This window comes from Agelaius phoeniceus, chromosome Z, assembly GCF_051311805.1.
Source record: "Agelaius phoeniceus isolate bAgePho1 chromosome Z, bAgePho1.hap1, whole genome shotgun sequence".
NCBI lineage: Eukaryota > Metazoa > Chordata > Aves > Passeriformes > Icteridae > Agelaius > Agelaius phoeniceus.
In genome coordinates, this window is record NC_135303.1 from 65793315 (window position 1) to 65807085 (window position 13771).

Consider the following 13771-nt stretch of genomic DNA (forward strand, 5'->3'; position numbering starts at 1 on the left):
ATTATACATTTATCCTCTGACATCTCTCAACCTAACAGACTCAAAACAATTCCTGTGTTCTGCTGAAAAGAAGGAATCTCAGCCTTCCTATACGGCAAACTGCTTACTGCATGCACACATACCAGTCTGATCCATTAGCTTTTAGAAGTATGACATGCTCTTCCTGTATCTCTAATTAGTATGTAGAGAGTAAAGAAGGAGCAAAGGAGAATGCACATGTTAGATTTTACAGCTGTTGGAGATAAAAGTTTAAATTGTAATATACTTTTTTGAAAACTTAAAATTGTGAAATGATAGCTAATGCTGAAAGACAGATTAAAAACTCCACAATGTGTAACAACTATAAGGTGTTACAGAAACAGTAAAAACAAGACTTCAACTGGTTTTGCAGAAATCCCATTTCACAAATCCATAAAACTAACCTACAGAGTAACAGAATGTAAACCCAAAAACCTTATATATAATTACACAAGAAAAGTGATTTTTATGCAAACCTTTGTGCATTTTCCTCATAATATATCTTATGAGACATTTCAAAAAAATTTATATTGATATGCAAAGAAACATATACATATTTTTAAAGATGCAACATGAAAGCTAAGCAACCATCAGCAAATATCAAAAGGGCATAATAAATTCTACTGAGATAATATTTTTGTAATTCTTTTTGTATTTATCAAGTAAAGCAAGGAACAAATTAAAGGGAATTTAAAGCAGAACTAAAAATCAGCTGAGAATTTTAATGCACTGGCAAAAATATCCATTAAAATAGCTACAATAATAATATTTTCTGAAGGTAAGATATGGCTTGAGTTAAAAAACTTTCTCCTAACTGGACAAGAGTCATCAAATCAACTGCAAACCACTGATAAATAAATTCTTTCCACCTCCTTTTCCTGGTAAGTGAAAAACAATGCCATACCTAGATCATGTCTTACCACTGCATTCCAAAGCATGAAAGAAAGATGCCTACACAATATTGCTAAGCTACTAAGATGAGCTAATTAATTATGAAATTATTCAAAATGCATGTAGGACTATTCTACTATAGGGCTTGAAAAAACATTAAGCTGCAACATTTTCCACTTTAGCAAGGGTTACTTGCTATAGTTTCTATCAGCCAGATACAGTAATAGTATGTCAGCAACAAAACTATTTTTGACAGTGTGTGATAGAAGTGTGTTTGAAAAAAAAAAACAAATGTCAGAATTGAAAATCATTTCAACCTGATTAAAAATAATTCTTTGAAAATACTGGGTTTAGAATTTCAAAAGTATTGTACTGTAATTTTCAGAAGCAAAGAAAATATACTTTGCTGTTTGATAAGACATGCAAACAATGTTAAATGAGCTCTCTTCTCTCATCTACTTTTTTTGCAAAAAGGCCAGCAGATTAAAATTTGGAACGAGCAAGTGTTTGCAAATACTAAAACAAATGTACATTTTACTATCTAAGTATTTAACAAAATGCCAGTGCCACATTTCAACAGAAATAAGATTTAGCTTAAAGAGACACTGTCAAATAACTCATGTTGCAAATGCTTTGCACCTGGAAATAGACTGGAAATAAAGTTTAAAATAAGCACATACAGTCCTGAAGAACATATTACTTACTTTTTGTCAGTAGTCTGCTTTAATGCACCACCTCTCAAATTGCAGAGACAACATTCCTAAAAATAAAAACAGAGTAGAAAAAGTGAGTTTTAATGATGGTTTACAAATCAGTTCTATTCATCTGATCTTGAGGAAAAAGCAAACTGCTAAAGCAATTAATTACTGGTTACAAACTGCCACTAACAAGCATAGCATTTCCTTACAGAGGAAGAAAAGGATACAGTAACAAAAAGAGAAACAACTCATACAACCGAAAGCAAAAAGGTATTTGACTATTACTTACAGAAGAAGGGATAGAATCACTTTGAAATGTAATAAAAAACCCCAAAATCAACACCAAAAAAAAAAAAAAAAAAAAAAAAAAATCCCCTACACTTTTAATCAGTACTGCTGTAGAAAGGCTGGAAACTGCCACACATTTTACAAAGGTAAAACAAAGTACTCTGGCACATAATGAGTTTAACAGAAGTTACTGAGAAACTGACCCATAAGCTATTGATCTAGCTTAAATTTTTTTTTCTTTTTCTTTTTCCTGCAGTATACCTCCACTGCTTTGATCTTCAGTACAACTCCATCTCTTTCAGGGCACTTGGCAAGGTGCTCAGCAGTCCCCAGATAACATGCTAAAAAACATGGCTTTTCCTATCTCTACTTAAAACTGAGCTTTTGAACAGATACACTCTTTTCGTCTTTCCAACCCCTCACTCCTCCTCTTCAGCCTCCTTCACTTTTGAATCTATTCTTTCCTCTAATTCTCTTTTTTATCTCTTATCCCTTGAAAGGAGCTGATGAAAAAATGTTTTGAACATAGCTATTCTTCTTCCCCCATTTTTCTAAAAGAATGAATGTACAAATAGAGTCAAGATATTCTGTGACAGTATACCTATATGAGACCATGTCTTTTGAACCCCTACATACAAGTTGCCCTTGCAGGACAAACAAGCAAATCAAAAACACAAACAAAACAAAACCCAAAAAACTTTGTTATACTCCAGTCTGATCTTATCTTAAAAATAATGACGGCTACAAATGCCTGTAAGAAATTTATTTGAATGATATATTACATTTCCTATGAAAAACATCTTTCCTAACCATAGAAAAACACTTTCTTGTGACAATTGGATTCTCTTTACTATTCAAGCACAAAATTTTTGCTTTACCAACCAAAACTACGAAGAAAAAAACATCCTCTTATGGAGCACCCTTTTAACTACTGAATATTATTGCAGAGTTTTAAAGAAGAGAATTGAGGTTCATTATTCTATCCACAACAACCTCAGGATGGGACCTAATATGTTCCAGATCACATTTCCCTTTCTAGAAGTATATATTGACTAATAAATTAGGGACCCAAAGGCTCAAAACTACACCACTTTCAGTAAAGTTGTTTTTTTCTCTGGGCTTGCAATAGTAGCCAATTGGAAAAACAGCATACTGAAATAAAACACTGTTTCGGAGTGATCCCTGCACCCCTTCCAGGTCACCCCACATCTGACAGACCAGTTCTTCTCCTTCCCTGAATACTAGTGCAGTGTGGTGGACATCAGCATCAACACCAGCAGAGCCCAGCAGGCATCAGGAGGAGGCAGCGGGTGGTGGCACTGACGCCTCATGCATGGGTACTTATCTGCCACTAGAGCAACTCCAAAAGCTCCTGCTTTCCCAGGAAGCTTCTCTCTGTCCACCATCTTTCTTTCCCTTTGTCTCCCAGATGGTGTGGTTGACTGACTGTGGGGTAGAGAGCTCAATGCCATTCTCCCCATGTCTTCCAAACCACACAGGCATCCTGGAGGGCACCATCTTGTAAATGCTATTTCCACTACTTTGGGTCTATTTTTGTTTCCCAGGGCTTCAGAAGAGTAGTGATTTTGTATCTAGTGATTCTTTATGATTTTTTTTGTTTGTTTGTTTGTTGCTGTTTTGCTTTTTAGTAAAGTGTTATTTTTTCACTTATGTTTACTCGCATTTGTTCTTTATAGGTGGAAAGGGATTGGTAAGAGGAGGTAACTAATTTTATAGTGTCCAGCTCTTTAAATTGTCTTAAGCCAAGACAGCAGTTCTGCAGAGCACGAACTTTTACGATTTATACATAGAGTAATATCTGCAGACTTGGGAAAAGAGCATAAGTCTAACTCATCATAAATCCATGCAGGGAGAAACTTTCATTCTCCGTTTTCAAATGTGAAAGTTCAGGGGATTCCTCATAAATGCTTGCTAATCTGAGCACCTTCTTAACATTGGCCACAAAAATACTTTAACTCTACTTTGCAAAACAAGGAGTGCATTTGCTCCTATTTTAAGAGCTTTGACATTCTTACGTCACTTAAAAAATTGTTACTTGACATTTTTCTGCTTCTAATGGATATTTTTCACTTTTACAAAACACTCTCACCAGGTGATTTGCTGTGGAACTTACTAATGTAGCCACACTGAGAATCCAAGGCCCTAAAGAAATTTTACAAATAAATTTTACTAAGAAATTAAGCTAAAACAGCACAGGAAGAGACAGAAGTCATATATTTACCTACCAACTACAGAGCTTTGACATTAGGTTAAAAATAGAAAAGAAAAAAAAACAGAGGGAAAATTAAATGGAGGAAAGCAGCCCAAGCAAAAAAGAAGGTGGCTCTAAATACCCTCATTAGAAGCTTTAAAAAATTACCCTTATGCAGGACCTATAGGAACCAAATATTCTGTCCTCTACAGAAACACCTGTATGTATCTTTGGTGAGCAGAAAGTGTTGGTGGGTACTTGTTCACTGTCTGCTGGACACAGACTATAAACAATTAGATCCCTAAGAACTAGTCAAGTTCACCAGTGTTCATAACAAAACTGTGTGGGTAGGAACACAGGTTTAAAGCCCATTAAAACTATTTTGTTTATTATGTCTGCATTGCAATATATTTTCCTATATACAGATGACATGGCTATTAGCTTAACTTGACTCAATATACTACAATTAATGAAACTCAGAGAACCTGACATTTACAGAGACTAATATTCCTAATAAATGTACACATGCCATGGGTGGCAGTGAAATAGCATGTGAACTAGTAACTACTACCCACGTTATTATCCATGAAGGACACAGACCTGCTGAGGTAGTCCAGTGCTCCAAAAACACCTCTCCTACGAAGACAAGCTGAGAGAGCTGTTCAGCCTGGAGAAAAGTAGAGAAGGCTTTGGGGAGACCTCACTGTGGCCTTAGAATACTTAAAGGGGGCTTATAAAAAAGATGGGGAAAACATTTTATAAGGAGAAATGGTTTTAAATATAGATGAGACATAAGGAAAAGTTTTTGACAGTAAGGACAGTCAAACACCAGACCAGATTGCCCAGAGAGGCAGTGGATGCCCCATCCCTGGAAACATTCAAGGTCAGGTCATACAGGGCTCTGAGCAAACTGGTATAATTGATAATGTCCCTGCTTATGGCAGGGAATTTGGACTAAATAACCTTTAAAGATCCCTTCCAACACAAACTCTTCTATGATTCTGTGGTTCTGTGCTCTCAAAAAGAAAGAGTATGTCTGCGCATCCCTGTCTACCTGCTGTCAGCCTATTATGTAAAAGTCAGGAAAAGAATGTATTTCATTATAAAGCATCACCTTAGAAGGAATCCAATCTCTTATTCATTATTACTTTGCAAATCCTTTAAACAAGTAATTTTGTCATTCGTATTTGCATTAAATAATAATTTTCATAAGCATATTATTTTATACGTATCTAAATTAAATCTTAGACCATTTTAAATTGCTCATCTCCTTCAAAAATCTCCATAACATTCTAGAATTACAAGAAGGCTTTTTCTCTTACAGTACCTGTATAAAGTAAGATATCTCCATATCCATATATAATTCACAAGTTTTATACAGTAGCATTGCTTTTATCTTTCAGCTTTTTTGTGGAAATGATGCTTTTTTTCATAACAATACATATCATATTCACTATTTCTGGACTAAATGTTTCCCCTTTTCTTCCCAAAAATACCATTTTTGCAACCAGCAACCCTAATCTCACTTCTCTGCTTCAATCACTTCAAGAAACTGGCGGAAAAACCTCAAGTCAGTGTGAATTAACCATGCTTCCTTTGGTACATCCATCCAAAAGATGGATCACCCTTTTTGGAAGGGTATGTCGCTACTCAGGCAAAGCTGCATATTAATTTTTGTTGCATGGATAAATACTACGCAAAACCCAAGCCTGTTTACACTCATTTATATTTTAAAATGAATACAGTTGCTTATCTTTGGGTATTTTTTTAGTGTCTGCCAGAATTCAGTCATAGTCACAGTAATGCTTACAAAAACCAGTTTTCACATTTCCATATTTCCATGCCTACTTCATCAGCAATAGCTGTCTCCATAGGAGACAGGAAGCTGTCTGACACAGCAAGGCAGTAGAATTCTGCCAAGCCATAGCAAAAGAATAGGTATTAAGTCATCTAACAGTTATTTTTATTGAAAACTATGATTATGCACCACACAATCCTCTTTCTTGTTAAACTGCTATTTCTTCTTTGCTAAGGCCCTGTAAATTACAATAGCATCTCCAAATAATTACATTTACTCAGTTAAACGAAAAAGAAATTCAAGCTTAGGTCAGTGGAAGACAACTTAAAATAAAATATATCTTTCTCTTAATAAATTGTGACTGACACATTTTCAAAAATCTCCTCTTAAAATGTAGTTTCCATAACCAACCTAATAATCTCTTGCAGTTCTTTAGCACCCATGCCATTAGGGAGCTTTTAATTTAAACTAGCAAGCAGATACCCTGCTTAAGCCTTTTCCTTTTTACTTTATGCATGATAAACATCAAAAGCCCCATATTGTCCCTTTCTTTTTTTGCCATTTTCCATCTATAGATCCTTAGTTGGTTAAACAACCACAATTTTTCCACCTAACTGACTTCATCTGTGGCCACGTTCTCCCTTCTGAAATGCAATGAGAAGAGATCTTCAGTGATGTCAGGGAAAATATGTTTCATTTTCATCCCACATCTGGGGAGATGTGCTTACACAGCCATGACTTGTGTAGCACATGGACAATAATCTCCAAGATCTTTTCTACATCAGCAGCTGACATCACTGCTCCGCAATCCTTTTCTGTATTCTAGCTTCAGTATCTTACAATTTTCTCCAATTATATCTTGTTTTCCAAGTTATCTCAGTAATTTTTTAAGACTTGTTCATTTCTGATTGCCCTTACTTCACAGGCCTCACTAAAAATAAGCTGAAAGTTTGTCTTCAGCTAACATCTTCTACTACAGCTTCTGCAAAAGGGATAACCATGCAGGCTGGTCAAGGCAGTAAAAAGACTGTGCAATGTTTGACAGATGCAACTGGAAAAACAAGACTTGGAAAAGGGCATGGCTAGGTACTTCAATAAGAAGGTAGTAGAAGGAAACTAGTAGCAGATTCAAAACAAAGAAAGAAACAAAAAAACCCAGAAAGATTCTTCACACAGTACATATCTGTTTGCCAGATGTGGGTGCTAAAATTTTACACTAGTGGAGAGAGAATCTGCCTAAGTTCATGAAAAAGAAATCCAACAAAAGTTACTTTCTACTAAGTAAATAGAAAGATACTGCCTTTGGCTAAGACAATCTCTTATTTCCACATCGTAGGAGATTGAGAAAGCATTAGGAATGCCTGCTCAAGACACATATTCTTCATCAGGTATTAATTTTTTGCTGTGAACACAATAATAACAGACTAGAACAGACTTTAGTTTAATTCTTTTAGCACATCTTACTGCTCTACATAACCTGCAGTTTTAAACATTCATATGCAGAAACACTACCTAGATATTAAGGAAAATCCAAATGCTTGGCACTAAGCACACATTGAAATATGTATTACATATCATATATATTTAATTTTCCCAATCTGTGATCCCAAAAAACAAACAAACAAACAAAAAAGCTTTACTAATATATTATTATCATTCAATTAATAAGCTACTATTGTAACTTTTGTCACAGCTTTATTTAGCAGTGATTTTACCTGAAGTAATATTTTCAAGTAGTCGCAATACATTTTGGCTAGTTATTTGAAGCATTGCATTAGAAAGAACATTAAAGATCATCTAGGCCAACTCCCCTGCAATAGGCAGGAACACCTTCCTATTCCTAGGCCAGGTTGCTCAGAGCCCCATCCAACTGGCTTTGCACACTTCCAAGGATAGGGCATCCACCACTTTTCTGGCAAGTCTCAAGGTAAAGAACTTCTTCCTTATATCTAATCTAAACCTTCGGACAATTTAAAGTCACTACTCCTTGATAATGTCTTAAGCAGCAATTAGGACTCTACCTATTCAGTAAGTAATGTATTTCCACCATTTTTTATCAGCTCAAGCCAATTGACTTCAACTAGCATCTAAAAACCTAAGAAAAGTGGTTAGGAAAGGTTTTAGGTTTGTTTTTTTCCCCAAAATATTTCTAATAAGAGGTCAAAACAGTCTCAAGAGTCAACTGCTCCAAAGATGAGTCACAATAATGCCAATTTACTAGTCTCCTCTAAAAACAACTAATCAAAACAGGCATCTAATGTTCAACTCTGCTACAGCTAAGTCAAATAGATAAAAATTGTAGGGCTTTGGCTGTTAAACGCATTACGTTTTCTTCAAGCCATTCTGGTTAGCTTTATAGATAGAAACCTTTGAACTGAAAATAGATATCCTTAGTCTTCCATCTCTTTTCTCCATTGCATTGTAATGCCCAAGGTCACACTCCCAGCACTATTAACACAGATGTGCATTTGGATATGGCATTGCTACATTTTATCCATCTCCTTTTCCCAGCTTTTTCATAATTGTGTCTATATTTATCCTTGTGTAAAGCGAAATGGGTTGGTGTTTCTCTTGAAAATGTTGTTTTCAGCAATGGTCCACTAATAATTATGCTAATTTTTCTACACCAAGGGAATAATTTTAACTTGGAAAATAGCTTTTGAAATTACTGAATTTCAATTCAAAGTCCACTACTGTATCCACTTTGAACTATTACCTTCAGAGACAAACTTCTTTTTAGTGACAAAATATTTGTAAAAAATAATAAACTTCAGAAAAATTGATGTTTATCTAGTAAAAGATTCAGATTCAGTTTCCTGACAACGAGCACCATTCTTAACAGAGTTGCTAGATGCTACCAGTATAAGTCACAACCTTCATTCGTATTTTAAGTGATTAAAGTTCACACTGATTATGGAGGCTGAGTAATTCCTTGAAAGAGACACCAACCACAGGCTAATATCTATTTAACATGTGGAAAGATCTTTGGCTGCAAGCTTAAAGTATGTTCTTGAAAATAGAAGGTGGCCGTGCTTCTTTTTATGGATGAACATTTTACTCTTGCAGTTGCATCCAAGTCTGTTCAAGACATCCACCTTTGGTAATTTAAAGTTTACAAATCATCAGCTACCTAATTTCCACATTTTAGTAACTTATCCTGCAAACATTCAGTCTGCCCTGCCCTTGACTTAGGGATAGCAAACAATTTCCTTGCAGTTGCAGCTTCCATATCATACCAAGGTAAAGCAACAGTATAAAGCGCAAGTAGCGTTTCACTACACTGTCTATAGCATTATTAACAGTGATCTCTAACACCATAAAGAGCAGGAGAGAGCTGGCTAGGATAAGAAGACTTCAAAATGACAGGGAAGGGGGGTTGAGATGGAAAATGGGAATATGGAGACAATTCCACAGCCAGAGAAGGAATGAGAACTGAGGCTGAGACTGAAATAAGAATTAAAATACTCATTCAGGTAACTGGAGTAAAAAAACTCTCACAACTTGACAGGGGTGGGTACTATGTGTCCTTTCTCCCTAGAATGTACATATATGAAGTAACACACATCCATAAAGTATAAAATGGAGACTATTAGATCCCTGAAGTTGAAGTAATTTCTGTCATAGTGGTGATTAGTCACTCAGATCTAGAAAATCCTTATAGTAGAAAGAGCAACTGTTCCCATACAATTGAACAAGAAAGATTACACTTTCTCCTTTGAAGAGGAGTCAAAAGGAATGAGATTACCTTTCCCAAAATGCTAATAAATAAGCCATTGAAAACATAAAACTGATAATTCTTCCTGCAAAATATAAAGAGACTGCAAAAATCACTTTTACAGAGAGGAAAACACCTGGGGCAATTCCAAGAACAAATACAGGCTGGGTGGAGAAACTATCAAGGCCAGCCCTGGTGAGAAACAGTTGGGGCTGCTGGTTGACAGGAAGCTCGGTGTGAGCTGACTCACAACCTAGAAAGCCAGCCATACCTTGGCTTGCATCACAAACAGTGTAGACAGCAGATCAATGGAGGTGATTCTGACCCTCAAAGAGACCCCAACAGCTGCATCCAGCTCTGGGACCATAACAAAGACCTGCTGAAGTGGGTCCACAGAAGGCCGAGAAAAAGATCAGGAGGCTGGAGGACCTCTCCTGTGGAGACAGGCTGAGAGTTGTTGAGCTGGAGAAGAGAAAGCTTCAGGGGGACATTATAGCACCTTCCATGACCTAAAGGGGCTACAAGAAGGATGATAAGGCTTCAAACTGCACGAGGGTAGGTCTAGGTTATACAAGAAAAAACTTCTTCATCATGAGGGACACTGGAATAGGTTGCTCAGAGAAGTCGTAGATATTTCTGGAAATTCCAGACATTCCTGGAAATATTCAAGATTGGATGTGGCCCTGAGCAACCTGCTCTAGTGAAAGACCATGTCCATGGTAGGGTGTTGAACTAAATTATCCATAAGGTGCCTTCCAACCTTTCTATGATTCTATTAACAGTAAGAATAAATGCTTAGCAAACAAAACAGGAATGATGGTGTATCTAAGATATATCTATATATGATATGTAGGCTTATTCCCATTATTGCAGGCAGCAAATATTAGATTTTGACCGGAGTACCTTCAGAAGCTGTACATTTAAGAAAGCAGCAAAATACAAGCTGGCCAGGTCAAGATATCCTGCTACTGGCTTTTTATAGCATGTTTTTCCTCTCAATGACTTTTCAGCACTACCTCTAGAGATCACATATGGACTTTGAGGATAAATTAAGATTGGATTAATTTGAGAGAGGTTCTCTGGTCCAATTCCATCTCCAAGCAGAACCAGATTCAAACTACATCTGACTGAAATCATAACTCACTGTATCACCAACCCTGCAGGGAATCTCTTCCTTGTAATATGAGAATACCCACATAGCTGGAGGCAACCAAAGCTTTTGACACGGGTATCAGTGGCAAAGGTTGATTTGGCAAACTCCAGTGAAGTGAATGAAAGGTCAAAATGAGCTGTGGGTTTGAGCCTTATGGCATTTAAGTTAAAAACATATTTTTTGAGCTTAATGGTCTTCAGTTTGGCTTCTGTGACAGCATCAGAGAAACCCCATATTTACAAGCCTGTTAAAATACGTTGTTCCAAAGGTTGAGTTTTGCAAGCAATAAATAACCTGTAACTAGTATAATACCAAAATCACAAGGAAATATAATGCTCCCCTCATCTGTGTCCATACATGGACATCAGCATTTAAAATTCTCACAATAAGTCAGCTTTTTTGCAGAGGTTTGCAAAAATCCAGAGTTTTAAAAATAAAAAAAAAAAATTAAAAAACAATAATCAGATCTTATTTTTCTGAAAACAAAGAACCACAGAAATATTCAGGGTTTTAATTTTTTTTATTATAGCCAGATTTTCCTGTCCAATAGTTTCTTTTATTAACAATATTCAAATGCATCTAAACCTTGGTAGAAAAATCAGTCTGAAAATTAAGACACTGTACTCACATGTATTGAGTTAATTTTGGCAGATAGCAGGCTCTGAAAACAGCAGTTTATAATGGAAATTATGACACCATATTAGAGAAAAGGGCACCACTACAAAAAGAACATTCAAAATCATTATTTTCAGTGGAGTGGAATAGGGCAGCTTGTGAGCAGGAATGTGGAAAAAGCTCTTACATGCCACTTTCTGATGCCTTTGGGAAAAAGAAACTAAAAATCCTTCAAATTACATAGGGGGCTACTCTAACCATAAATGCAAATAAACCCAAAGACTGATTATCCATAAGTAATATGCAAAGCATGAAAAAGCTCATCTATAGAAAAAGAAATTCTGCTATGCTATTTCAACATAGGATCTGTTCTCAAAATCAGTGCCAGCTTATCAGATGAGGTACTTAACAGTTTCTGCAGTGCTGTGGAGAACAATGCAAGAATCACTTGTGAAAAGTCACACAGCCTCCTTCTTAGTGGCCTTATGATCATAATGTACCTGATCATGAAGTGTATTTACCTGTTTCCTGACTTGCTCTTCTTTCTATTTCTTTCCTGTCCCAAAACTTTTGTAGTCTAAATAACAAAGGTACTCCACGTTTATGTAGTATAGCTATTGGGTGACCACATCTTTGCTCATTGTACAGTATGTTGCATTCTCTGTAATGCCAGTCATTATTCTTCCTGACTTCACTAACTTTTTCCAGCTGAACCATTTAAGATTAATGAGGCGTTTGTTCTCAATCAAGCACTTTACATGAATTCAGTTACACTTTCAGGATCCATGCAGATGACTTATTAAATATAATTTTATTTTTTTATATTGTTTTGGGGGGTTGATTTATGGCCATTTTTGCCCATTAGCATAGACCATTCTGTATCACTCTTCTCTTCGGTCAGTAACTGTTATCAGGACCTACTGCCTAGTAGAATATAAAGATGCATTATCTATCATGAATGCAGGTGTATCCTAGAGGGTGAAAATTTGACAAAAATTATTGTAAAGCATACTTCTTCAGCTACTTAAAATGCTGAAACTGCAAGAAAACAGTATGCTTCCGAATCTCAAAATCAGTTTAATAATATAAACTGGAATAGCTATCAAGGAAAAGTCTGGCTCTGCCAATCTAAATCCATATAGGTATTTTTCTATTTCTGTATTTTAATAATGCTCATAGTTGGGATCCACACATAATAAAGTTTTATTTAGCTATTAAAAGAACTCTCATTCCTACAGTGCTCTCATGCTTCCTTGCTTTGCAAATTCATACTGACATACAGAAGCCTAACAGAGATCAAATTTTCCATGAAGTTAACATAACTGCTGTGATTTTAAGAAAGTATCATTAAACAGAATTTAAAACAATTTTTGTAAGCAGAGGAATGAGAAGGATTTTTTTCTCCTAAGAAATGAACTCTGAAACAAGGTTGTACCAATGTCTCATAACTTCCATTATATTCTTCATTACACAAAACTTTCTTTCTCATTGTTTTCCAATCAACCTTCTCTTCAGGATTTAATGCCTTAGCCAGAAGGGAACTTCGCAGATGGGTCATCTTCAGCTTAATCTCCTTCCCCTATGAATCAATATGAAGCATAAGGAAAACAATTTCAAGCATCCAGGAAGTTGGACTTTCAAGGAGTCAGTATTTCCTAGTAACTAAATCTTCCCATACTGTGCACTCTGCTCTCTTCTGAGATAAAAAAAGTAAATTCTGGAAGGCATGTGTATATGTAATTCCCACAGAGAGCCAAATCTGTTTCAGATATTCTGCAACAGCTGCAGTTTTTTAGCAATGATTATCCAGAATAAAAATTTAGATGAATGTGATTTTTCATTTAATTCATGTAAAAACTTGAAGTCTCAACTGTGTCAGCTGGAATGTAGAATACACTCACACTATATTCCCTACAGTAAAAAAAAAAAAAAAAAGGTTGAGCAAATAAGGAATTTTCTTTAATTTCATCTCCCTCTCCAGAGAGACTCATGGTACTACATAGCAAGTTAAAATACAATTAAAATTGCTCTCTCTGGCTGGAGAGGTCCAGAGCAGGGCCATATAGAGAACCAAAGGACTGGGAAGTCGTTTGTTCAGCCACGAGTAAAGGCTTAGGGAAGACTTGATCAGGTTCCAGCATTTAAAGGGTGGCTACGAAGAAGATGAAGATTCCCTTTCTTACAAGGAGTCACATGGAAAATACGAGGGGTATGGGTACAAGTTATTCCTGGAGACAATCCAATTAGACACAAGACGAAAAAATTTCACAGCAAAAACTATGGCAATAACCTCCCAAGAGAACTGGTGAATTTCCCTCTGTTAAACACTTGAAATTCATCTGAGCAGGGTGTTAGGCCATCTTGTCTAGACTGTGATTTTGCC

At 36.0% G+C, this 13771-nt stretch overlaps 1 protein-coding gene across 3 annotated transcripts in view; it reads right to left on the minus strand.

Moving 5' to 3' along the window:
* KDM4C (lysine demethylase 4C) overlaps positions 1 to 13771 on the minus strand; it is a 249695-nt gene that overhangs the window by 79337 nt on the left and 156587 nt on the right. For all 3 annotated transcript variants that reach the window (XM_077171257.1, XM_077171258.1, XM_077171259.1), the window contains one exon: positions 1614 to 1669. In XM_077171257.1, coding sequence (XP_077027372.1) covers positions 1614 to 1669 — 56 coding nt within the window. The remainder of the gene's footprint in view (positions 1 to 1613; positions 1670 to 13771) is intronic.